This window comes from Chionomys nivalis, chromosome 2 (genome assembly GCF_950005125.1).
Source record: "Chionomys nivalis chromosome 2, mChiNiv1.1, whole genome shotgun sequence".
NCBI classification, from domain to species: domain Eukaryota; kingdom Metazoa; phylum Chordata; class Mammalia; order Rodentia; family Cricetidae; genus Chionomys; species Chionomys nivalis.
This window is the reverse complement of record NC_080087.1, coordinates 91,753,642-91,778,206: the sequence shown is the minus strand read 5'-3', so window position 1 is coordinate 91,778,206 and position 24,565 is coordinate 91,753,642. Positions and strand designations below refer to the sequence as shown.

Genomic DNA, 24,565 nt, shown 5'->3' with positions numbered 1-24,565 from the left:
GAACCTGGGTCTTCTCGAAGAGCGGCCAGTGTTCTTAATTGCTGAGAGAGCTCACCAGCCTAGTAGTCTTTTTCTTAAAGATTTATTTTTAATTATGGATAGGTGTCTCTGGATGGGTATGTGCAGGTGAGTAAAGGTGCCCAGAGGCATCAGATCCCCCTGAAACTGAACTTCAGGTGGTTGTGAGTCAATTGTACAGGAAGTGGGAATTGAATTTAAGTCCTCTCCAAAAACAGTAGGCACTCTGCCACTGAGCCATCTCTCCAGCTCTATTACATTAGTTCTTAAAATGAGCTTGTAGATTTTATTTCCTATTTTCCAGCTGTGGTTCACAGTGAATATTCATAATTAAGCAATGTTTCTTTTCTAATTATTTCTCACTAGTGGCGACTTCTAAGGACAGGGAAACATTAACTAATTTACTGTGTATGGGTGTTTTGTCTGCACATATGTATGTGTGCCTAGTGCCTGTAGAGGCAAGAAGCTAAAAGCGGGCACTGGACCCCTGGAGCTTCAGATCATGTGAGCTACTAGAGGGTGCCAGTCCCTGTAAGAGCAGTGAGTGCTCTGAACTGCCGAGCGCTGCTGCAGCCCCAAGGTAAGCGCCCATTTCATCTGTTTAAAGGGAGCAGCTCAGCTGGTAGAGCACTGGCTGGGCAAACACTTGAGGGCGATCTCCACAGACACACAACTAGTATGGTGCTGCACGCCTACAATCCCGGACTCTGAGCTGAACTCTCACTCAATTTCAAAGCCAGTCTGGGATACACAAGAACAAAGACAACTGCCATGTAAACACACCTACCTTTAGTTTGTCAAACTTGTCATCCACATCTTGTAACCAGGACATGAACTGTCTTGCATTAAATCGATCTCTCACAGAAGTTTTACTGTCATCAGACTAAAAAAGAATATTACATGTAGTACAATCCTTTCTTTAAAAAAACTTATAATATCCCATTTATTATGAATGCTTCAATTTTATTAATAGGAATGTTTCTAAAGGGAAAACATAATAAAGCTGTTCTTTCCATACCAAATAGACAGGGCACTCACAGAATCCTGAAGATGCAATGCTTGTTATGAAGTAAAGGCATGGTATAGGGAGTGCTGTGCCTGCTATATCCTTGTTAAAGTTTATCATACAGAGGAAGAAGAAGTGATCATGTGGGAAACACCTGCCGTGAGAGGTACTATTTCTTCCAGAATGGATCTTTTGAAGGGTTCTTAAAATCAGGCCTGTGAGATGGCTCAAGGGTAAAGGCACTTGTCATACAAGCCTTCCTGATTCACACACAAGAGACAATGAGAACCAACTCCACCTTTGTCCTTTGACCTCCATACACACATGCTGAGTGCCCAAATATGCATCATGTACACACAAAATTAAAGTAAAAAAATTCTCAGTATCAGTTTTGAAATGAAGATATATTTAAATTTCAGCTCTGTACCTACCTTTCTGTGTGACTTTGAACTAATTTTACACTTTCAGTTTCCTATGGCATATATTGAAGAGCACCTCTCAAGTATATTTTAAGAAATAAAAGTGGCCGGGAGGTGATGGCGTATGCCTTTAATTCCAGCACTCAGAAGGCAGAGGCAGGCGAATCTCTGTGAGTGAAATACTAGCCTGGTCTACAAGAGCTAGTGCAAAGAAAGATTCCAAAGCTACAGAGAAACCCTGTCTCAAAAACCCAAAAAAGAAAAACAAATAACAAAAAACCAAAACAAGACAACAGAAAAAAAAAGAACAAAAAGTGGCTCAATGTTTGTGCACACACAAAGTACTCATTTGACTGGCATTCTACAAATGTGGTCAAGATTAACATTTGCTAATGTTAATGTTAGCCTCATATTCCAACTTATATTCTCATCAACCGCATTTCCTCCGTGGTCTCAAGGACAGTTTGGCCACTTTAAATTTTATTGCTTAATATTACAAATTTCTTGTGAAGAGGGTCAGCTAAAAGATGAACTAACACTACCAAAGCAGAGGGTTCTTCAGAGGCCATCTGATAGTCTGCTATGACAACCTACCTAAAGTCATCAGTAAACAGGCTTTCTGAACTCAGCTCTTACAACTAAAAACTGTTACGGATGAGCATCCTTGTCAAGAGAATAAGCCTCCAATCCTGGTATTTCATCAAGCTTAAAATTTTAACTTAAAATCTGGTGTTCTGGTTCACTAGGAAGATTCAGGGCAAGGTATAATAGAATTACTTAAATTACCAAAATCCCCTTTCCATTAATCACTTATATTATTTATTTTCCGGAGAGATTAGAGAAAGTTGGGTGGCTATCTAAGAAAAGTGAATAGCATCAAAAGCAGTAATTTTTTCATCTTAATCTGAAAGCATCCACCTTCCAGAAGATGTCCGGGACTTTTAGTCCTGTAACTATTAGAGAGACTGGCTCAGTTTTGTTTCACCTCTGATTCTGAGATCATTTTGAGCTTCCTGAGGAATTCACTTATTTTTTAAATTCTTGGGTAAACTAAGTCAAGTGACTTAACCATAGTTAAGGCCACAGGACCCATGGTAGGAAAGGACAATGCCTACAAGTTGACTCTGACCTTCACACACATACTGTGGCATGCAGGTGTGCACATGCACGATAAATAAAACGTACTAATAAAAATATACAATCTTTTCACTTGTGTTTTCAAGACTAGCTAGTGTTATGTAGTCTAACTTAGCCTCAAATGTGACCCCCTTGCCCAAGAATATACCATGACAGGCTGAAACTTTTTTTTTTAACCCATCAGAGGCTAGGCATTCCTCAGCATGCCACAGGGTGTGTGTCAAGGTCAGCAGACAACTTGTAGGAATTGGGTCTCTGCCTCCAAGTGGGTCCTGCTGATCAGACTCAGTTGAGACAAAGTCTCTGTGAGCTGATGTGCGTGTGCTCATCTTGCTGAAGCACCAGGAGCCTAGACATGTGCTACCGTGTCTGGTTTTATATGGGTTCCAGGGATTCAAACTCAGAGCCTCATATTTGCAAGGTAAGCACTTTACCTATTGAGTCATCTTTTTAACCCTTCATTTTGGTTAAGCAAATAGAAGTTTGCAGCCTCTTAAGTTCTGGGATGAGGCCTGTGCACCCATGCCCTGATGGATGCCTGGTTTTATAACAACCCACAATATAGAGGACCGGCTGCTCCAGGAATACTTTTGAGAATTGCATTTCTTCTTTGACTTTAATCCAAGTTTCTTCTACAAAGGCAGATCTAAAAACAGGCATGTTATAGTTCTTGAGAGCACTATGTATCAGCTAGCGCTTTACCTGTGAGTCCAAGGGCACATTGTACACTTCTGCGTCCAGTAAGACAGTGCAAGCACTAAACGGCAGCGTTTGATTTGCCAGTGTTCTTGCAGCTCTGTAATGAACTCGCAGAACTTCTTGTTCATTGGATACAATAAGTTTTTCCTAATTGAACACAGAGTAATTAAAAATATTTATAAAGTTATTTGTGAAATTAGATAAAGTCACTTCAGCTACACTAAACAATCTTAATCGGAGTACCATTTCTCAAGCAGGAGGCTTGAGAAATTTAAAAATTCCTAGAGGTTCCAAAAAAAAAATCTTCCCTCTCCAAAATTGGCAATTTCTTTCTTAAAATACTTTTTTAAAGTGTATGGATGAGGCTGGAGAGATTGCTCAGTGGTTAAGAGCTCTGGCTGATCTTGTAGAGGACTTGGGTTTAGTTTTCAGCAACCACATGTAGGCTCACACTGTCTGTAACTCCAGTTTCAGAGGACTGAACACACTCTTCTAACCTCCAGACATCAGGCATACACGTGATGCACAGACATACATGCCAGCAAAGCCCTCATACATACAATAAAAATAATAAACAAATCCACATTTTACTCCAGAACATTTTCATCAAACCAGAAAGAAATCTCGTATTATTAGCAGTATTCTTCTTTTTTATATCTTCTGGCTATCAGTAATCTACCTTTTGTCCCTAGGAGTTTACTTGTTTTGCATATTCACTTATTTGTAAATAAAATCATACGCTGTGTGGTCTTTTGTGACTGACTTTCCTTAGTGTCTTATATTTTCAAGGCTCACCACACTGTAGTGTAAATATCTATCTCTTTGCTATTGACAAATCATATTCTACTGGAGACATATATTTTATGTATGCCATTCATTAACTGATCACTTGGATTTGAAGGGTGACAGACTATGCTAATTTGGCATAATGGTTATTTTGAGCTGAAGTCATTTTAAAAACAACTAGGACAAGGGTACCCTGAGGAAATAAAGTTCCCAAGTACAAGATGTCCTCTACACATCAGGAGGAAAGTAACAGGCGGTGGGGAGGGTTGAGAGAAGGTCTGTGGAGCCCTGGCTGCCCTGGAACTTTTTCTGTAGACCAGGCTGGCCCTGAACTCAGAGTTCCATCTGCCTCTGCCCCCTGAGTGCTGGGATTAAGGGTGTGCACCACCAACACCCAGCACAAAGGAACATTCTTACCACCAGAAGCAGGGAGGTAAAGTCAAGAGAATCCTTCTGAAATAACCTTTATCTTCCCTTTGCTTTCTCTAGGTTTCTCTGTTTAACCTAACATAAAAGCATCAGGATTTTACCACTTCTTTGGATCTTCATTTCCTCATAAGGACTTCCTGTTAAGTAAAACTTACAATCATAATGTATATGCATTTTGTTGGTCTGCCTTATGACTCTTTAACTCTTAGGTCCAGACAGTGTGCTATAACAGGTCTGAGATAATGCTTTGCTTTCTTTGGGGTTACTATGAAAATCTGTTCTGAGTATTTATACTTAAGTTTCTGTCTGTCCTGGACATGTATTTTTATTTTTTTATGAGGTAATAACTAGGAGTGAAACTGCTGGGTCATAAGTCTTTTAGCTGTCGAGGAACAGCCAGACTGTTGCAGTCGCGGCTGATGTCATTTTTACATCCTGACCAATTTCCTTATGCATTTCTTGGTGTATTCTATTATGCTATTTATTAGTCATCCTAACAGATGTTTGCATTTCCTTGTGATGTCTGCTCTCTCTCTCTTTCAGAATTTTATTTTTCTGTGTGTGAGTATTTGCCCTCATACACAGTGTGTTTGTGTACTACACCCGCGTGCCTGTGCTTACAAAAGCCAGAAGAGGCACTGGATCTCTTGAAACTCCAGTTACAGGTGACTGTGAGCTTCAATATGTGTGTTGAAAATCAAACCCAGGTCCTCTGGAAGAGCAGGGAGTGCTCTTAACTGCTGAGCCACCTCTCCAGCTGAAGCTTAATTTTTACAATGATATTATTTACAGAAATAAACACACTCCTCTTTAATGAGTTAAGTTTCCCAAACTTCCAGTTATGGATGGCCTGAGTCTTATTAATCTTTTGTATTTAGCAGATGGAACCACAGATGTCTATTTGTAGATTGTAACCCATCCTGAGTCTGCTACAGGCTTGTATTACTTGGTCACCATAAACTTTTACCTTCAGTGTCAACAAGAATAGCTCTGAGACCTGTGCTAGCAAGAATGACCAGCAAACAGTGCCTTGTGAGGACAGGCTGGGAGCATGGACACTCGGCTTCCTCTGTGCAGGGAGGAGGATGTACAAGACACTGTCACCAAGTTCAGCCTATGCCAGTGCTTTGCTCTCCCGTCTTGCTTCTCTTTGCAATCACATGAACTTTACTCACTTAAAAATATAGTCTAAGAACTCGTTACAAGTTCCCTAATTGGTTCAAAGTACAAAAAAGGTTAAGAGCCTCTGCCATGGGGAACCCACTGCATATAAATCAAAGACAAGTATTTGCATATTTCTGTGAAATATAGCTTACATCTTTTAGAGGTCATATAACTTTACCACAAGCTTAAGGGGATATGGATATATTTATGTTTTCTTTTGAGATATGGTCCCTCTGTAGATCTGGCTATTCTGGATCTTCTTATGTAGACCAGGCTGGCTTCGAACTCACAAAGACCACCTGCCTGTTTTCCTCTGGAGTGCTAGAATTAAAGGCATGTGCCACCACATCTGGCTTGAGGGGATATACTTTGTAAATCCATGTAAAATGACTTCCATGATTTCTAGCAATAGGGTTAATTTTATGTAAATGTTTTGCCTGCATATTATGTATGTGTATCACATGTGTGCCTGGTGCCTGTGGAAAACTAGAAGGTGGCTTTGGATCCTCCGGAACAGGAGTTAGATGGTTGTGAGCCAATATATGGATATTTGGATTTGAACCCTTGTGATCTAAAAGAATAGCAATGATTTTCTTAACTACTGGACCATTCCTCCAGCACCAGTTTGCCATTTTTTTTTTTTTTTTTAAAAAGTTCTTTCATGTCAAGACTAACTAAGTACCAGCCAGGCGGTGGCAGTGCACACTTTTAATCCCAGCATTCAGGAGGCAGAGGCAGGATGAGTTCTAGATCAGCCTGGTATACCCAATGAGTTCCAGGAAAACCAGGGAAACACAGAGCAACCCTATCTCAAAAAACCAAACCAAACAAACTACTGAAAATTAGATACTAAGGCATACCAAAAAGATGAGTAGATATAGCCTCTCCCATTACCCTTAAAGTGACTGGTATGGCCAAAAGCACTCGAAAACCTAGAATTCTAAATGTTCTACTAGAAACTGACCATTTGAATACTACAAATTTAACAAATGATGTATCACAGAGATTTCAGATATAAAAACATACTTCACCATGAGTTGTAATAAGGAAGCAACTATCCTAAGATAGGTGTAAAATTCTCCCTTCAATTAGATGAGCATACGAGAAGAAAATCACAGCATTTCCCCCAAAGGGTAGTAAATGGGTGATATCCACCAATGAAAAGTTATAGGTCATTTTTACATACATTTATATTTGAGGGCGCCTTACCCGTTCGATGCTATGTTGCAAACGCAGTTTCATTCTTACTACTTCCTGTTGCCGAAAGAGCTCTTTAAGTGGATCTGACAGCGAAGGTGGTGGTGTAATCTAATTAGAAAGCACATAGAAACTATTAAGTCTTTTTATCTACAATTAAACTTTCAGTGTGTAACTTAAAACATGACATTTCATGAATTAAACAATACATTCTGTGATGGATAATCTTGTCAACTTGATTAGACTGAGAATCCTAGAGGATTAGTAAGGAATATTTGTAAGTGTCAATCAGATATGCATAGAAGCAACTGTTTTAGTTTTCTTCTCTATTGCTGTGACAAAACACTGACTGACCAAAAGCAACCTAGAGAGGGAAGGGTTTATTTGGCTTATGGGTTACAGTTCCCTGAGGGAAGCCAAGGCAAGAACTCAAGACAGGAGTTAGAAGCAGAAACCAATGGATGCATGCTGCTTACTGGCTTGCTTAGCTATTTTTCTTATACAGGCAAGGCCCACGTGTCTTAAGGAGGGTACCACTGAGTGGGCTGAACCCTCCTCCATCAATTACCAATCAAGAAATGCCCAATATGCATGCCCACAAACCAGTCTGAGGGAGGAGACTCTTCATTTGGGGTTCCTTCTTCCCAGGTTGATCAACTTGACAACAGAAGCTTTCTAAGACAATTAGGTTATGAGGGCTCTGCCCTAATCAACACTTCAATCAAACTCCAGTCTGTTCAAAATCTGAATAAACTACTGAAAGGTGGCAGGACTGTAAAAAGAGAGCCGGGAGTGGAGGTGGAGTATCCTCCAGTTCCCTTCCCTGGATGCCATGAAGTGATGAGTCTCTGCCACATGCACCCACTAACATGATCTCCGCCTAAAGCAATGGGTTCAGAAAATGCTGAATTGAAACGCACAATCTTTGAGGCAAACCAAATACTGTCAGCTTATTTGCCACAGCGAGTCCTTCTGATGAAAAAGCCATTATACAACTGAGTAAGACTTTTCAGTCAGTTCCAATTGTCTAAAACCTAGCAGGACATTCCATTATGTTTAGATTTTTTGATATTTAGGCCACTGAAAAATTTCAAAGAGCAAATCATTAGGACTAAAAAGTTAATTACTGCAGAGCTATTTTAGAGCATCAGTTAGAGCTCCCAGACAGGAAGAGATGAGGGTCACAGAAACAGAAAAGCTGGTACAAAAACTTTGAGACAACAGCAGTGCTTCAGTTTAATAAGCAAAGCCTCTTTGTAGACTTGATAAGAATAAAACAGAAAAAACCTCGGTGTTGATGAACTCTCTCATTAAAAAGTAGACAAAACTAAGTAATAGACTTTCTATTTATTTATACATACATACATACATACATACATACATACATACATACATACATACAGTATCCTGCCTGTAGGCCAGTCGAGGGCACCAGATCTCATTATAGGTGGTTGTGAGCCACCATATGGTTGCTGGGAATTGAACTCAGGACCTCTGGAAGAGCAGTCAGTGCTCTTAACCGCTGAGCCATCTCTCTGGCTGGAATTTTCTTAATTGTATACAACATCCCACATAACTTTGTGTGTAATCATTCAAAAGTTATCAGTTCATTTCTAACTTGGAATTACAATGGATTATGCTTTCTGATTAATTCCAGAGGAAGTTGGCAATTTATTAATGTAGACAGGCCAGTCTGGCAACAATCTTTGACCCTGAATATTCTCTCTACTTAAGGTATCTGTGTTTTCCTTTTCATATCCTTGTTATGACTACTACTGGCCTACTAGGGAAAGGTAAGTTAGTTATCTCCTAACATGTTATAGTCTGTTGACTCCATTAGAAGGCAGGACATCAAATTCCTATGGTGGTGCTACAATGATCACAAGAGAGCATTAAGAAAAGTTCTTTCCAAAAGAAAAATCAAAGCTAAATTTGTAAAGACTTTGTATTTCTAACTAGCATGCAGGAATTCTGAGGAGCCAAACACACATAAGACATCATCACAAGGTCTCAAAAGAACAGTGTGGACATCTATAAGGCAACAGCGTATTTGGGATAACTGTTTAGACCTCTAATTGTAAAAACACATTAATTTTTTTGTGTCTGTGAGTTGTTTTAAGTTTAAAGAAATGAGGTTTGTGATATTGTTTTAATACTACCATCTCTTGTAGGTATGCAGTTGTCTCAAGGAACACAGAGGAAGACCAGTTAAAACCGGGGCTGCCGGTTCTTTGAGAGGACAGAATGTGAACATTCTGAAGGAAGAGCTAAGTACATATATGAATGGCGGAGAAAGCATGGCGGGAGGAAGATAATCAGAAGAGAAGTGGAATTAATCACTTAAAACTACACAAAACTACTGGTGTGAAGTCAAATTTAGGTATCTAATTTGTGACTGCTAAGTGGGCATTCGTTTCACCACACAGCTTTAATTCTCATTAAAGGCAAAAATCCATACTATATCCAATTTCTATCTACCATCCAATTTCTATCATCTGTCTCAAAGAAGTATCTGAAACAATTCTAATTTAACGAAGTCTCTCTGCATTCCATCACGGGAATCAGACTTGTACCACACCATTTCTCAGGAGTGAGGTGTCAAAGAGTTTAAGAACTAACTTACAAATTCTAACAGAACGTGTTCTTCTTCTTTTTTTTAATCTTTATTTATTTATTATGTATACAATATTCTGTCTTTGTGTATGCCTGCAGGCCAGAAGAGGACACCAGACCTCATTACCATGTGGTTGCTGGAAATTGAACTCAGGACCTTTGGAAGAGTAGGCAATGTTCTTAACTGCTGAGCCATCTCTCCAGCCCCCCAGAACGTGTTCTTTATGATATAGTCCGAGCTTACATAATTTCAGTTAAAATGTTTTACTTTTTAAGAGGAAATAAAAATTGGGCAACAAACGAAAATTATTAGCTGAATTTTTTAATTATTAATAATGGATTTTGCTGAAAGACTGTATCAATACAAATTTACCGTTCATTACTTATCTATTGATCTGTAAAGATTTTAAATACACCAGCATCACTTCTCAGCTAATGTTTAGTATCTGTCCTCATCCATTTCAAACACACCAGATTAAAAAATAGAACATGAGCCGGGCGATGGTGGCGCACGCCTTTAATCCCAGCACTTGGGAGGCAGAGGCAGGCGGATCTCTGTGAGTTCGAGACCAGCCTCGTCTACAGAGCTAGTTCCAAGACAGGCTCCAAAGCCACAGAGAAACCCTGTCTTGAAAAACCAAAAAAAAAAAATAAATAAAAAAATAAAAAATAAAAAAAAAAATAGAACATGTAAAGGCACGCTGCCAAAGAGTCCCTATGTTAGGGGGTTCCAGTGTACCCTCTTGTACACTAGGGGCAGTTACTAAGACCAAGCCTAGTAAAAGTATTGGAAGAAAGGACTTTGTATGCAACAGTAAGAAATTGAGATTTACCCTACAGAAAATTGAAAATCACTCAAAATGTTTAGCCTCATAGCCACAACAACAGATTTTTTTCTTTTAAAGACAGGGTTCCACCATCTAGTCTGTCTGGCTGTACTCTCCAAGTAGACCAGACTGGTCTTGAACTCAGGGAGATCTGCCTCCTTTGCCTCCCCCATTTTGGGATTTGTAGTGTGCACCACCATACCCCAACGACAGATATGTTTTATAATGAAACCCAGACCACCATTAAGCTGGACTGAGAAAACATGGGAACTATGACAGCAATTTAGGAAGTCTATCTTGTTCATTTCCAAAATCTAGTTCCTAGCACAATGCTTAGCATATACTTACTGTTTGTATATGTAACATAATTAATATTTAAAAAATTTGAATATTTGAATTAATATTTCATAATAAATGAAAATATGCAATATTTATGTATATGATTATCTCAGGTGGTAATGAGGTCATCACATCACAGTGGCAATACAGAAAATGGGAAGACAGAGGAGGCAATCAATACAATTAATGTTTATTTTAGTTGACAGGACAGAAAAATCAGTTGGTGTGGGAAGTTCTTCTGTATATGTGTTGCTTTTTATTGGTTAATGAATAAAGACGTTGCTTTCAGCCAATGGTTTAGCAGAATAGAGCTAGGCGGGAAAACTAAACTGAATGTTGGAAGAAAGAAGGCAAAGATAAAGAGAAGCCATGTAGCCGCCCGCAGGAGACAGACATTTCCGCCGGAACCTTGCCAGTAAGCCACAGTCACATGGCAATACACAGATGAATAGAAATGGGTTAATTTAAGATATAAGAGTTAGCCAGAAATACACTTAAGCTATTGGCCAAACAGTACTGCAATTCATACAGATTTCTGTGTGATTATTTCAGGAGTCTGGGTGGCTGGGAAATGACTCCCCCAACAATCAGCCAATAAGGCAGAGAAACCAAAAGAATAAATAAGTACTTAAGCTCATGACAGAAGAACTTAATAAAAGCAAGGTGGTTATGACGTCAAATCATACCAAATAAAACAAATATAATCCAATAAACCTTACAAAAAGCTCAGTGGTGATCCCTGCTATGCCATAATGGCTCAAGTATAAATAGATTAGGTTGAAAAGCTGTCACACACAAATCAGTGTGCACAAGCATGGCAGTGAAGGTGACAAACAGTATACAGTTGATGAGCTGGGAAAGTCAAGGGAGATTCTTTTCCTGTCTCTAATCCCATATTTATTCTGAATGGACAAACATAGGCCATCAAGAAAGGAGACCGGAAAAAAAATACTAGTGAGGAGTATTTAATAGAGGAAGGTTCTAGAGAAGACAAAATAATGGGATCAAGTCCATGCAGGGGCATTCATCATCAAAGAAATCAAAACATGTCTCCTTTAAAACAAAGGATGGGCAGGTGAGGAAAAGTTAAAACGTGAAACCGGATAAGGAAGCTACTTTGTGATGTATTGTCAGTAAGGGTGGACATGTACGATAATACACGTGGATACATCAAACTTCAAAGACTCGGTGGAAAAAGGAAGTAAAATACCTCAAATAACTGTATTTTGATTATATATTGAAGTAACACATTGGATATACTAACTTAACACTTATAAAATTAATCTATCAGGTCTTTTTACTTTCAAAATATCAACTACTAGAAAACTTCAAATTATGTATGCAATGGCATATGTACAATTTCCTCCCCAGTACTGAAGACTGGGCCAAGGTCTTATGTACGTGAGACAAGTATACTACCACTGAGCTATACCCCCAGGAGTACTGCAGATATGTATCAAGTGACAATTTACTTACTGTAGGAATACAAATCTTGCTTAAGGGGTTTCCATCCAGGAGATATGATCCATTAAATGTTACATATTCATCATAATACTGAGGAGCTTGAGGAATAACGCTACATAATAACTTGCGTTTTTCTTCTATTTTTTTCCTTATGTGCAAATATTCAAAATATGGATTTGCTCTCTCAGAACTGTATGGTTGAATCTCATCTAGTTTCAGAGAATCTACGATGGCTGCTAGAGATTGCTGCGTTTTCTCCTTTGCCTGTAGTAAAGAGGGACTCACTTGCACAGGCTGAGGGACCCGTGACACTTTCCTTTTCCGTGGATGGTGAATCTGAGGATCATCATCTTCAGTGAGCCTTATTCTTCCCCTGGGCGAGGAGTCACTGTCTTTTTCTGGCAAAAGTGTACAGCCAGCAAGAATCTGCTTGCTTTGATTTACCATTGTGCTCGATTTGTTTCTAGTCATTCTTTGGGGGATTTGGTTTTCAGTTTTATCGTCTTCGGCGCTTTCTTCTAATTCTCCTTTAATGAGTTGGTCATATTTGTGCATCTCTGGTTGGGCTGACTGCTGTGAATGGCTCTCCACACCTGATAAAGTGCTCTGCTGAGATTCTTCATCTTCAATGGAAAGCAAATACTTTTCACTATCAAGACCATGCTTTGGATTATCCTGTTCATTTAGGTTTCCTTTCGGCATCCCTGCATTCATTTCATACAAATCAGAATCACATTTACTCAACTGAGTTAAGACTAAACTTTGCAGTTTGCTTTCTTTTTCATGTGAGACAACGTGAGCATCATCTGTGCTCTTCTCAACATCATGGCTACTGGAAGACTTGTAAGTAAGTTTGCTAAATGCATAATGTGTACTGATCTGAGAAGCAGCATCACTTCCACTGAAGTCCTTTTCTGATGGCAATACAAGCAAAGTATTTGCCTTCTCAAAGGCTGGGAGTGTTTCTTGAATACTGCTTTCAGAGTAAACTTGTACAAAAGAATTCGTCTTCTGAATGTCTGCTAGGACAAACGTATTTTCCACATCCTTTGTAAAGTTACTATCGTTATCTATTACAGAGCTAATCATATGAGCTGCATTTTTCTGTTGTAAAATACCTGGTTCTTGATTGGCAGCATACGACAAAGATACAGGTTTAGAAGCACACTCAGCATCTGACTGTGACTGGGTGGAAAAAGAGCATGGTTGCGGTGAAGACAGAAAAGATGCTGGATCCTGAGCACACAAGTTTCCTGGTAGTTCAGTCTGGTGCAGGGATAAACAGTCAGTACTTTGTTCTCTTAACATTTTGTTTTCTGAATTACAGAAACTCTGAGTAGAGGAATCTTGATCAGCTGTACCAGAATCTGGGCATATAAATTCACTGGTGCTTAAAGACTCCAGCTTATCAACAGGCATCTCCCATGATTTATTTTGGATTACTCCAACCTGATTAGATGGTTCCAAGTGCATTGGACTGTCCATTAAAGTACCCACAACACCAGCACTCTTGATTACATTTGTATCAGTTGAAATATACCTGCTGTTTATAGTCCTAGTTGGAGAGCCTGTAAAGTTGGGGTTTAAGTCAGACAAATGCGAAAGGCCTCTTTCTGGCATTGGAGATACTTCAGGTTTGGGAGAAGGACAAGTCTCTCTTGGCACACCTAAGCTGCCTTGGTTGCTTTCTTCTGCTATCTGGAAATGTTTTGTGGGTTCACAGATGACTGAGGGCATGCTACATCTTCTGATTTCTACAGTAGGCCTTACTTCATTAGTTATTAGTTTAACATCTTCCACAGAAGATGACCTGAGATGGCACACTGGAAGTCTGTTTGTACATGGTGGCTTAAGTCGTTCCGGCAGGTCAGTAAGGCTCTCCAGCTCCCTTTCATAAAGGGCTGGAGATTTGGCATTTGGCAAAAAAGGTGACTGGGAAAAAGACAACTGAGATTCTGAGCCCTCTAACATAAAGTCAGAGTCATATTCAACAAGAGGCCGTGGGGTTGTCACTGTGTGGCAAGAATCTTCTGAACTAGCAACAGAAATCATGGAAACAGACCTGGAGCTAAGACCCAGTCTCTCGCTTTCTGACCTAGGAGAGCGGTTTGAGCTGTTCTCTGAAATAAAGGATGACTTACCTAAACTCAGTACATTTTTGGTGTCAACAGACTGTGATCTATTACTTCCAACATCTTTAGACTGTTTCTCCTTATTATAAACATCAGTCAATTCTGAACTTCTTGACCTGGAAAATTCTTTATTTTTTGATTCAGTGGGTATATGCTTTGTTTTTTCTTTATCTTTTACTTTAAGTTCTAAACAAGTACGATTTCTTAATCGTTCTTTTTCTTTTTGCTTAATTTTTTCCTTATGTTTTTTGTGCCACTGTTCTATTTCTAGGTCTTTAAGGCTGAGCATTCGTTCAAAACTTGTCTGCATGAGATCATCATTCACTAACCTCTTCTCTTTAGGTCGGACGTCTTTTGAGACTGGTAATGATTTAGGTTTAGGCTTATCTGTTTCAGACTTTAGTTTGATTAAAGGATTCAGTTGGATTTTGTCTTTACGTTTGTCTCGTTCTTTGTATCTGTCTATATCTTTTTTATCTTTCTCTTTTCCATCTGGAGTTTTCAAAGGTTCATCCCTTGCCTTTTCTTTAAGGGATATAGTTTTCTCATGCTGGATTTTACTACTACTGTCTCCTATACTTGACCTTTTCTCTTCTTGTAAATGCCTGGAGTTAGTTACATTTATACTTTCTTTATCTCTAAATTTTTCCTTCTTCTCCCCTTCCCTGTCTTTACTTCTGACCTTTTCTGACTTGATATATTCACTATTATCAGACTTTCTTTTCTCCAAGTGCTTTTCTTTGCTTTCTGCTAAACACCTGTCTTTTTCAGGTTTTTCTTTGTCATGCTTTCTATCTGTTTTCTCTCTGTTCCTCTCTCTGTCATCAGTTTTTTTAATCATGTTTTTCATCTTCTCCCCTTCTTTCTGACACCTTTCTGTTTGATGTGGACACAGTTTGTCTTTTTCTTTTATTCTGTCAGCACATTCACTAAAATCCAATTTCTCTTTATCTGACTTATGTTCATGTTTCATCTTCTTTTCTTTTTCAGAAAATTTTCTTTCAGTCTTGTCACCCTCTTTTTCCCTAGTTTGAAATCGTCTGTCAGATTTTTCCCTTTCTTTTGTATGCTTTTCTTGTTTTTCAATGTCCATTTCCTTTTCCACTGAATGTGGTCCTACAGAGTCCTGGTTTATACTGGCACCCACAGAAGTATACTCCGTTTCTTTCTCTGTGGATGCGCTCTCTCTTTCTTCCCTAAGGAATTTTTCGTTTTCCTTTTTAGTCTTTTCCCGTTCTTCTTTAAAGTTCCTCTCTTTTGAGACATGTTTTTCCTTAGGTAATTTGTCATCTTTCATGTTTTTTTCCAGTTTTGATTTTTTTTCTGTTAAGGACTCATGTTCCATATTTAAAAAGAGATCCTCAGTTTCATCGCTTTTAAAAAAATTCTCTTTCCAAAATTCTCTGTCAAATTCAATGCTCCTCTGCAGCTCTTTAGCACTATCTTTATTTTTGTATTTTTCCTTTTCACCTTCAACTTCTTTTTTGTGCTTTTCTTTCTCCCTGTCTTTATGTTTCAGTTTGTGTTTTTTTAGTGTTTTGCCTTCCTTATCCATCTTTTTCAGCGTGCACTCTGAGTTTTCAAATGCTGGATTATGATCCTCATCTTTTAATTTGGCATTTGACTTTTCACCAAATTCTAGGTGGAAATCTTTCTGATGTTTGTTTTTTTCCTTATGCTTGTAAGATTTTACATTTGAACTTTCTGGCAAGAACTCAGTTTCTGTACTATCATACCGAGCAAGATCAGGCTGTAAGGACAGTTCAGAGCTCCCTGGAGATATGCATGCTTTCGTATGTTCTTGCTTTAGTGGTGTTGACTGCTTTTCACTTAAGCCACAAGAATGTTTGGGGGATTTACCAGTGGAAATATGGAATAAGTGTAATGAAGTTTCATCTTTTGGACTAAAAGATTTCCTAAAATTGCCTTCCTCTCTGGTTTTCTCTGAACAATCCAGTGCAGTATTAACAGTTAAGTTTGTTATTCTGGTGTTTTCTTTCCCCTCTTTTTCTTGTTTAAGTTCTTGGTTCTCTTTGTTTTTATTCTGATTTTTCAATTTTCTTTTAACTTTGCCTTTCTGTTTATATTCATATTCTTTCTTGGCTTGCATATCAGAATTTGATGTTTCAGGAACAGAACATGAAGTAGAAATCTTTGTGTTCTGAAGAACGTCTTCATCAGAACTTTCAGTACTAGAATACAGAACCCTGGACGGCTTCTGCTTTTTAGTTTTAAATGATTTAGAATAAAAGGTTTTTTCCTGTTTTGCAAACAAACCACTCTTTTCGGCTTCAGATTCATTCTCTTTTCGTTGTTCTTTCCTAAGAATATGCCTGTCATCGATCATTTTACTTATCTCTTCTTCATCATCGTCTTTGAACTCATACTCATCAAGAGCAGATGGGAGTGGGGCTTTACTTGGGAGAACTTTACTTTCACAGATGAAAGAGTCTTTCTCTGTTTCTGAGTCGATATTTTCATCAACACTAGAAGGATTTACAGAATGAGCCTCTTCTGAATCTAGAATAAGAAAAGAAAAATATAGCTTATAAATACATCAGACAATTCCGATAAAATTACCTTAAGCATATAAGCAAGACAACCATGTAAAAGTTCTACTAGTTTTGTAGAACAATTTTACAGAATGCCCCTCTATGATGAGATTCTTGACTTTTTTTAAAAGCACATGTTAACACAATATGTCTATTAAAATGTATGACATGAACATATACACACATACAGAGGAAGAACATATAGCAGAGGCACCTGGATTCAGGGGAAACATCTACTGTAAAAAAATATTCCAAATTATATATATATGTACATTTTTATGCTGGTAAGAGAATGGCTTAGGTAAGGCTCTTTGATTCTTCCCCCTAAAAAAGATTAAGAACCACTAAATTAAAAAGATTTTGTTTTATTTTTCAAAATATATATTAGGAGAACTTTATGCTTGCCATAAAGACCAATAATTTAAATGATGGGAAGGCTTTAACAGCTGTTGGACAATGGTCTTATGCCCTTAAAGATTTGTCAGTTGTACTGGTTGAATAAAATGCTGATTGCCCAGTAGCCAGGCAGGAAGTATAGGTGGTGTGACCAGAACAGGAGAATTCTGGGAAAAGGCTCAGTCTTGCAGTTGTGACTCAGACACAGAGGAAGCCAGATGAAAATGCCTTGCTGAAAAAAAAAAAAAAAAAAAAGAAAATGCCTTGCTGATAAAAGGTACCAAGCCACGTGGCTAACACAGACAAGAATAAGAATAATGGATTAATGTACGATGTAAGAGTTAGTTAATAAGAAAGCCTGAGCTAATAGGCCAACCAGTTTATAATTAATATAGACCTCTGTGTGTTTCTTTGGGACTGAATGGCTGTAGGCCAAGCAGGACAGAAACTTCTGTCAACCTTTAACTATACTAGAAATACGGCTATTTAGTAGAGAAAATAAAAAAAAAATTAAATAAGACTCCAATTACATAATTAAGATTTTAATAGGTATGTAATTCACAAAAAGCACTACTCTGTTCCTTAAGTTTTTTACTCTATAGTTTAGACCTAGAACACAGAGAAATAGTCTCATTTTCTATGTATTATTCAATATACAAATATTTTATTAAATTATAGCTAAGTACCGGGCATGGTGGTTCACATCTTCAACACTTGAGAGGCAGTAGTAGGTGAATCTCTGTGAGTTCCAGGCCAGCCTGGTCTACCACAGTGAGTTTTTGGTCAGCCAAGGCCATACTGAGACCCTGTCTCAAAAACCAAACCAAATTACAGCCACACTGTTGTATAAATACAAACAAAGCCTTGGCAGAATGAACTTCAACATAGCTTTTTAAATCAAAATGAAGATTTTAGTTCACACCTGTAATCCCATACTTTGGAAATGGAGAAAAATCAGTCTTGCTACCTAGGAAGACCCATCTAAAAACAAAGCAACCCCCTACCTACTAAAACCAAACCCAAGTCCCCCAGGTCGACACTGTGTGAGCACAGGCGCCCACCCACAAGCACGCAGGGCAAGGGAGGTGTCAGGTGCTTCTCTCTACCATTCTTCACAGTGTTTGCAGCAGCATCTCTCCCTGAGTGAGAGGAGTGTCAACGTTTGCTAGATTGGCAGACCAATGAGCTCTCGTGACCCATTTGCCTCCTTTAGTAAAGGCAAAGACAAGTGGATCTCCACTTTGTCAGTTCCATGCGAGCCTGCTATACCAGCCAAGGTTACACAGTGAGACCTTGTCTCAAAAACAAAACAAAATTAGCCAACCTGTTGTAGAAATACAATGAAAGCCTTGGTAGAATCTATTTCACTGTATTTTTCTTTTTAGAGCAATAAGCACAGTGCCTTGCTTGGCTTTTATATTTTTATTTTTATTTTTTCGAGGCAGGGTTTTTCTGTGTAGCCCTGGCTGTCCTAGAACTCACTCTGTAGACCAGGCTGGCCTCAAACGCAGAGATCTGCCTGTCTCTGCCTCCCGAATACTGGGATTAACCAGTGCTCTTTTTTTTTTTTTGTTTTTTTGGTTTTCCGAGACAGGGTTTCTCTGTGGTTTTGGAGCTTAACCAGTGCTCTTAACCACATCTCTCCAGTTCCTATTTTTAACATTTAAGAGAGGGTCTCATTATAGCCCATGATGGACTGGAACTCATGATTTCTTCTAACTCTACCTCCAGTGTACTTGTTTATATTTTCTTCTTTTTTAAAAAGTTTTTTTTTATTTTATTTTTTTATATACATTTGTGTTTTGCCTTGACATATGTCTGATATGAGGGTGTCAGATCTTCTGGAACTAGAAGTCAAAGACAAAATTAGTGGGCTGCCATGTGGGTACTGGGAATTGAACCTGGGTTCTCTAGATGTACAGTCAGTGTTCTTAACTGTCCAGCCATCTCTCCATCCCTTGTTTATATTTTCAACCCAAGGATTTCCCTCCCCTTGCAGTTTTCAAAAACTTCATTTCTTTATGAGTTCTACTTAGTTTCTCACTGAACTATTAGTTTCACTGGAAATAACTTTTGTCCCCTCGATCCCCAGGAAAATGTCCTATACACAGGCACGGAGTGTTGGGGAAGCATGCTGAAAAGAACACAGCTCCTGCCTCCAGCAGCAAAGACTGCCTGAGCTCCACACATTATACAGCATGGCAGCTGTTGAGGGAACACCACTTCCACAATAACACTCACGATGCCGGCTTTCTCGGAGAAGAAATAAAGTCACAGAGTAAGAATTTCAAGTAGGGATTAGCAATATTATATAAAATAAGCAGCGAAATCGCAGAACCTACAGTATATCATTTTTTTCATTTAAAGATAGTAGACACTTTCTTTTGAAATTTGATGGTAATGTAATTTATCAAACAGGGTCACAGATATGCCAAACGTTCTACCGCCGAGCTACACATTGCTCAGCACATCCTTGTTTGTGTTTGTGTCATGTATGTGTGTTCACATATGTGGACTGTCGTGCCTGAGTGGGTGTGTACAGAGGCCAGACACAGACAATACGATGTCTTTCTCAGTCTTTTCTCTACTCTCCATCCCTTTTTGGAGGCAGCGTCACACTAACCCTGGGGCTCACCCTTCAGGCTAGACTGGCTGCCTTGTAAGCTCCCAGCCCCTCCTGTCTCACCCCTCAACTCAGAACTGCAGTTACAGCTGTAAACTGCCATGCACAGCTTTTACAGGGGCCCTGAGTGCAGCAAGCATTTTACCCAGTGAGCCATTTTTCCAGTCCTTCATTATTATCACTGTAATAAACTTATTACACTTAATATGCAAACATTTCATATGATTACTGAAGGAACATTCAGGTACTTTCAACTATCTGATAGTACAGACAAATTTAATAATGTAGAGAAAATGTGGCATACACTACTCTTCGCAATAAAAATGTGTCAATATGTGAGTATAGAAGAAGACAGGGGAACATACCAAAATGGTATCTGTAAGAAACTGTGGTTGGGGAGCTGGAGAGATGTCTCAGTGGTTAAGAACACTGGTTGTTCTTCCAGAGTACCCAGGTTCAATTCCCAACACCCATATGGCAACTCAAGTTTCTGGGGATCTGACACCCTCACACGAATGCACATAAAATTAAAATTATTTTAAAAAAGAAACTGTGGTTGGATGAACATGATTTTCTAAAAGCTTTTCTTGTTTTCAGGTTTCTAGCACAGCAGATGTCATTACTGTGTCACCAGAAGGCTGTGCTCAGTTCATCAACAGACGCGAAATGAGAATGCGAGTTTTTATGAGGACTCATGAACTTATTTTTTATGTATGTTACTTCTTTTTAATGTCAGATATGACATAATTTCTTCTGGTCCTATGCCTACCATAGTAATGTATTATTATTTTTATATGACTAGAATGGATGATCTTATTCATGTACTGACATCGTATGTTTATGAGCAGCTTGGAATATATACACTAGTGGAGTTACCATATATACATGCAGTACTTAGGAGCTGTAAGAATTGTCATTTATGATCCTGATTCACAGACTAAACCAATACCTTCCAATGCAAACAGGTCTTTGTTTCCTCACATTTTTAATATGTATATTATTCTGAAAAACCCTATAAATTCCAATGTAAAGAATTTAGCCTGATATTAACTAATATCCATATGATAATGAAATATTTCCATGAATCCATCTGGTTCTGGACTCTGAGTCACACACTTATCAGGAATATTCCACTCATATTTCTTGGTCTTATATGGGGTCCTGAGCCAAGACCACTTCCCTTATGGTGTTATTGTGTAAGTAGAATGTGTGTAGACAAAGGTGACAAAATCTTCCCTTCCTTAAGCAGACTTAATTTTGAATTCACTATACTGAGGACAAGATCACCTGGTCCTGGATACCAGTGAAAGAATCACTTCAAAATGATCTTCCATTTTTGTTGTTGTTTTAGGCATATATTCGCTATGTTAAGTAAACCATCTAAAATCTCCAAATCCTCAAATTCCTATTGTCAAAATGGCCATGGTTAGGGTCCTATGATGACCACCCCCCAACATCACAGGTTGTTGTCAAGGTTATTAGTTGCTCTCCACACATAACCAGATGGAAAGGCTCTACTGAGGTAAACAACACAACACTTACCTAAGTCATCAAACATGAAGAAGTTGAGCTGGTGCTCAATTAGAAGCTCAGTTCCTACTGACTAGCATTCATGGTGCTAGAAGGTAGTCTGGACACCACCAGGGGTGGAAGGCAGTCGTCAGAGTCACCTAGCCACAAATCACGAGACCTACAATAACCACCAGCCTGCAAGATATACTGGTGCAATAGTGGCACAAATATAAGGGTAACCGACTCCTTTTTAATTGGATTTAAGGCCCACACCATGAGAAAGAACTTATACCGACCATTGGGAAAGAAGCTAAGAACCTGAGACTAGATGGGTCGTGGGCCTAGGGGAGAACCTACTACTACAGCTCTGCAATACCCACAGATCAGTGCCTAACTTAACCTTCCTCAGAGAAGCTTCTCCCAGTAGATGGGAATCAGAGACCAACAATTAAACATTGTGCAGAATTAGCAACCCTGGAGCACTTACTGCTAAATGGGACATCTTCATTAAACCCATTCCCTTAAGGCTCAAGGATCTACGCTCAAGAAGCAGAAAGACTTTAAGACCAGAGGAAATGAAAACTGTCTTCCAGAGACAACAGGACTGGGCACACATGAACTCATAGGGGCTGTGGCAGCATGCATAGGGTCTGCACAGGTTCAAGCCAGACAAAGTACCACCCCTAAACCAAGAATCTATTTGTAACTCATGTCCTCTGGCAAAAGAAAAACAAGTTTTCTCCAACACAGCACCAAAGGGTATATCAACCACATTCCAGGGTAACATGCCCAAGGATAGTTGGCCAATACAAAATGGACTCAATAGTTGTTGTTGTTGTGGCCTTTTTGTTTTGTTCTGGAAATTTTATCTTATTGGATCTTTCTTTTTTGTTTTGAAGGGGAGAGAACACAAAGCTGAGTTGATAGGGAAGTGAGGAAGACCTAAGAAAAGTTCCAGAAGGAAAAAACAAACAAAATATATTCTGCGAAAAAAATTTGGTTGTTTTGTTTTTTGAGACAGGGTTTCTTGGTGTAGCCCTGGCTGTCCTGGAACTAGCTCTGCAGATCAGGCTGGCCTCAAACTCAAAGAGATCTGCCTGCCTCTACCTCCCAAAGTGTTGGGATTAAAGGTGTGTGCTACCACCATCTGGTGTTTTTGTATATGAAAAAAAATTTAAATAAAAAATGTTTAAATGCCATTGGTCATCATTATACTAAGTTATTTTGTCATTTTGTTTCAAACTTTTTTAGTATTTAGAGTCTCCTTAATCATCAAATTTGAATTTGTATTTAAAATAGATTTTAAGAAATTGTTCTGACAAAAAAGTTCTTGTAAAGTTTTTAACTCAACTTGTCTTCAACATTTTATTTCTAATAATAGAAAAACAAGAAACATGCAACTGTCAAATATTTAAAATGTTATTATATCTTTCCTGACCATGAAAAAATTCTGCATTTTATTTTTAGCTAATACTCTTAAATATATTTCAGAGTTGTTCTTGCATAGTTCAAGGTAGTCTGAGTGAAAACTGAAAACAAGACTAGAGACATTTAAAGAATGGTTAAGTGTATCTAAGTTCTCTTATAAGCTTTGGGCCTGTCTACTGAGCTCTCCATAAATTGCACCTTTTCTTTTTCTTTGGTTTTCAAGACAGTATTTATGTAGCCCTGGTTGTCCTGGAACTCACTCTATAGACCAGGCTGGCCTTCAACTCAAGAGACCAGCCTGCCTCTGCATCCTAGGATTAAAGGCATGTGCCACCACACCCAACTGCATGTTTTCTTGAATGCTATAAAAATGGCCAAGCAACCAGAATAGATGTGACAAATTGAGAGATGAAGGTATATATTGAGTTCTTTCCTCAAAAATCTAATATAAAAATAACAATAAAAATATAAAACAACAAGCTAAAAGGTTTTGATATACTTTTGGATTCGTATTGAACAAAATGATTACACTTTTTGTAATCTAGTGTGTCTAGTAAGAAAGTCAACAAATATTGGACTTTTGAGCAGACTGCCTTGTGTATTACACACTGGAAACAATTATTCTGTTAACATCATGTAAGAGTAATGATGTACTTAATAGAATCCGCAGTCAGCCAGGCGATGGTGGGCACGCCTTTAATCCCAGCACTCGGGAGGCAGAGGCGGGCGGATCTCTGTGAGTTCGAGACCAGTCTGGTCTACAAGAGCTAGTTCCAGAACAGGCTCCAAAACCACAGAGAAATCCTGTCTCGAAAAACCAAAAAAAAAAAAAAAAAAAAAAAAAACCAAAAGCCGGGCGGTGGTGGCGCACACCTTTAATCCCAGCACTTGGGAGGCAGAGGCAGGCGGATCTCTGTGAGTTCGAGACCAGCCTGGTCTACAAGAGCTAGTTCCAGGACAGGCTCCAAAACCACAGAGAAACCCTGTCTCGAAAAAACCAAAAAAAAAAGAAAAGAAAAAAAGAAAAAAAAAAAGAAAAAACCAAAAAAACAAAGAATCTGCAGTCACTCTTTCATCTTTCCTCGGAAATTTAAATGGATCAACTTCCTGCATTCTTTTCTGCTGCCTTAAAAATCAGGACTAAAAAGAGTCAATTCACTATTTTTGCTTCCACAACTACTGGCTTGAAGCCACCAATGTCTATTTCTGGTGTAACAATGAATCCTGTTACTCAATGTAAACCTGCTTACATTAGGCCAGGGAGGCGGCTCTGTGTAAAGGTGACTGCAGCCAAAGCCTGACAAGGGATCCTTAATCTCTGGATGACAGAGGGAGAGGACCAGTTCCCAGAATGTCCTGTGACCTCTACAGATGTGCTGTGGCACATGTGTCCACATTCATACACACAATATTAATTGTAATAAAAAACCCTATGATTCATTTGCAACCCTCAAATCTTCAAGTTTCAATTTCAACATTGAAGTTTTGGTCAGCAGGCTATGATTAAAGCCATCCTTTCTCGATTTCCTATCTTACTCAGCCCAAAGTCTTGCCTAGATGAAGCTACATTACGGTCAGAATTATAGACCATAATGCATGTCTTCTCATCTTAGAGTTTCCCATTTTAGGCTAAAATGACTTCAAGGATGGCAAGAAAATTTTTTTGAAAGTCTGAACCATTATGTTCACTTCCACAATTTACTACTACCCTTCTTTTTTCTTTTTTTCTTTTTTTTTTTTTTTTGTTTTTTGTTTTTTGTTTTTTTTCCTGAGACAGGTTTTCTCTGTGTAACAGTCCTGGCTGTCCTGGAACTCACTCTGTAG

At 38.6% G+C, this 24,565-nt stretch overlaps 1 protein-coding gene across 5 annotated transcripts in view; it reads right to left on the bottom strand.

The window, feature by feature from the left end:
* Positions 1–24,565, bottom strand: part of Ankrd12 (ankyrin repeat domain 12) — a 107,332-nt gene that overhangs the window by 5,329 nt on the left and 77,438 nt on the right. For all 5 annotated transcript variants that reach the window (XM_057754175.1, XM_057754165.1, XM_057754189.1 and 2 more), the window contains 4 exons: positions 12,111–16,750; positions 6,868–6,966; positions 3,283–3,426; positions 806–901 (listed from right to left, as the gene is read on the bottom strand). In XM_057754175.1, coding sequence (XP_057610158.1) covers positions 806–901; positions 3,283–3,426; positions 6,868–6,966; positions 12,111–16,750 — 4,979 coding nt within the window. The remainder of the gene's footprint in view (positions 1–805; positions 902–3,282; positions 3,427–6,867; positions 6,967–12,110; positions 16,751–24,565) is intronic.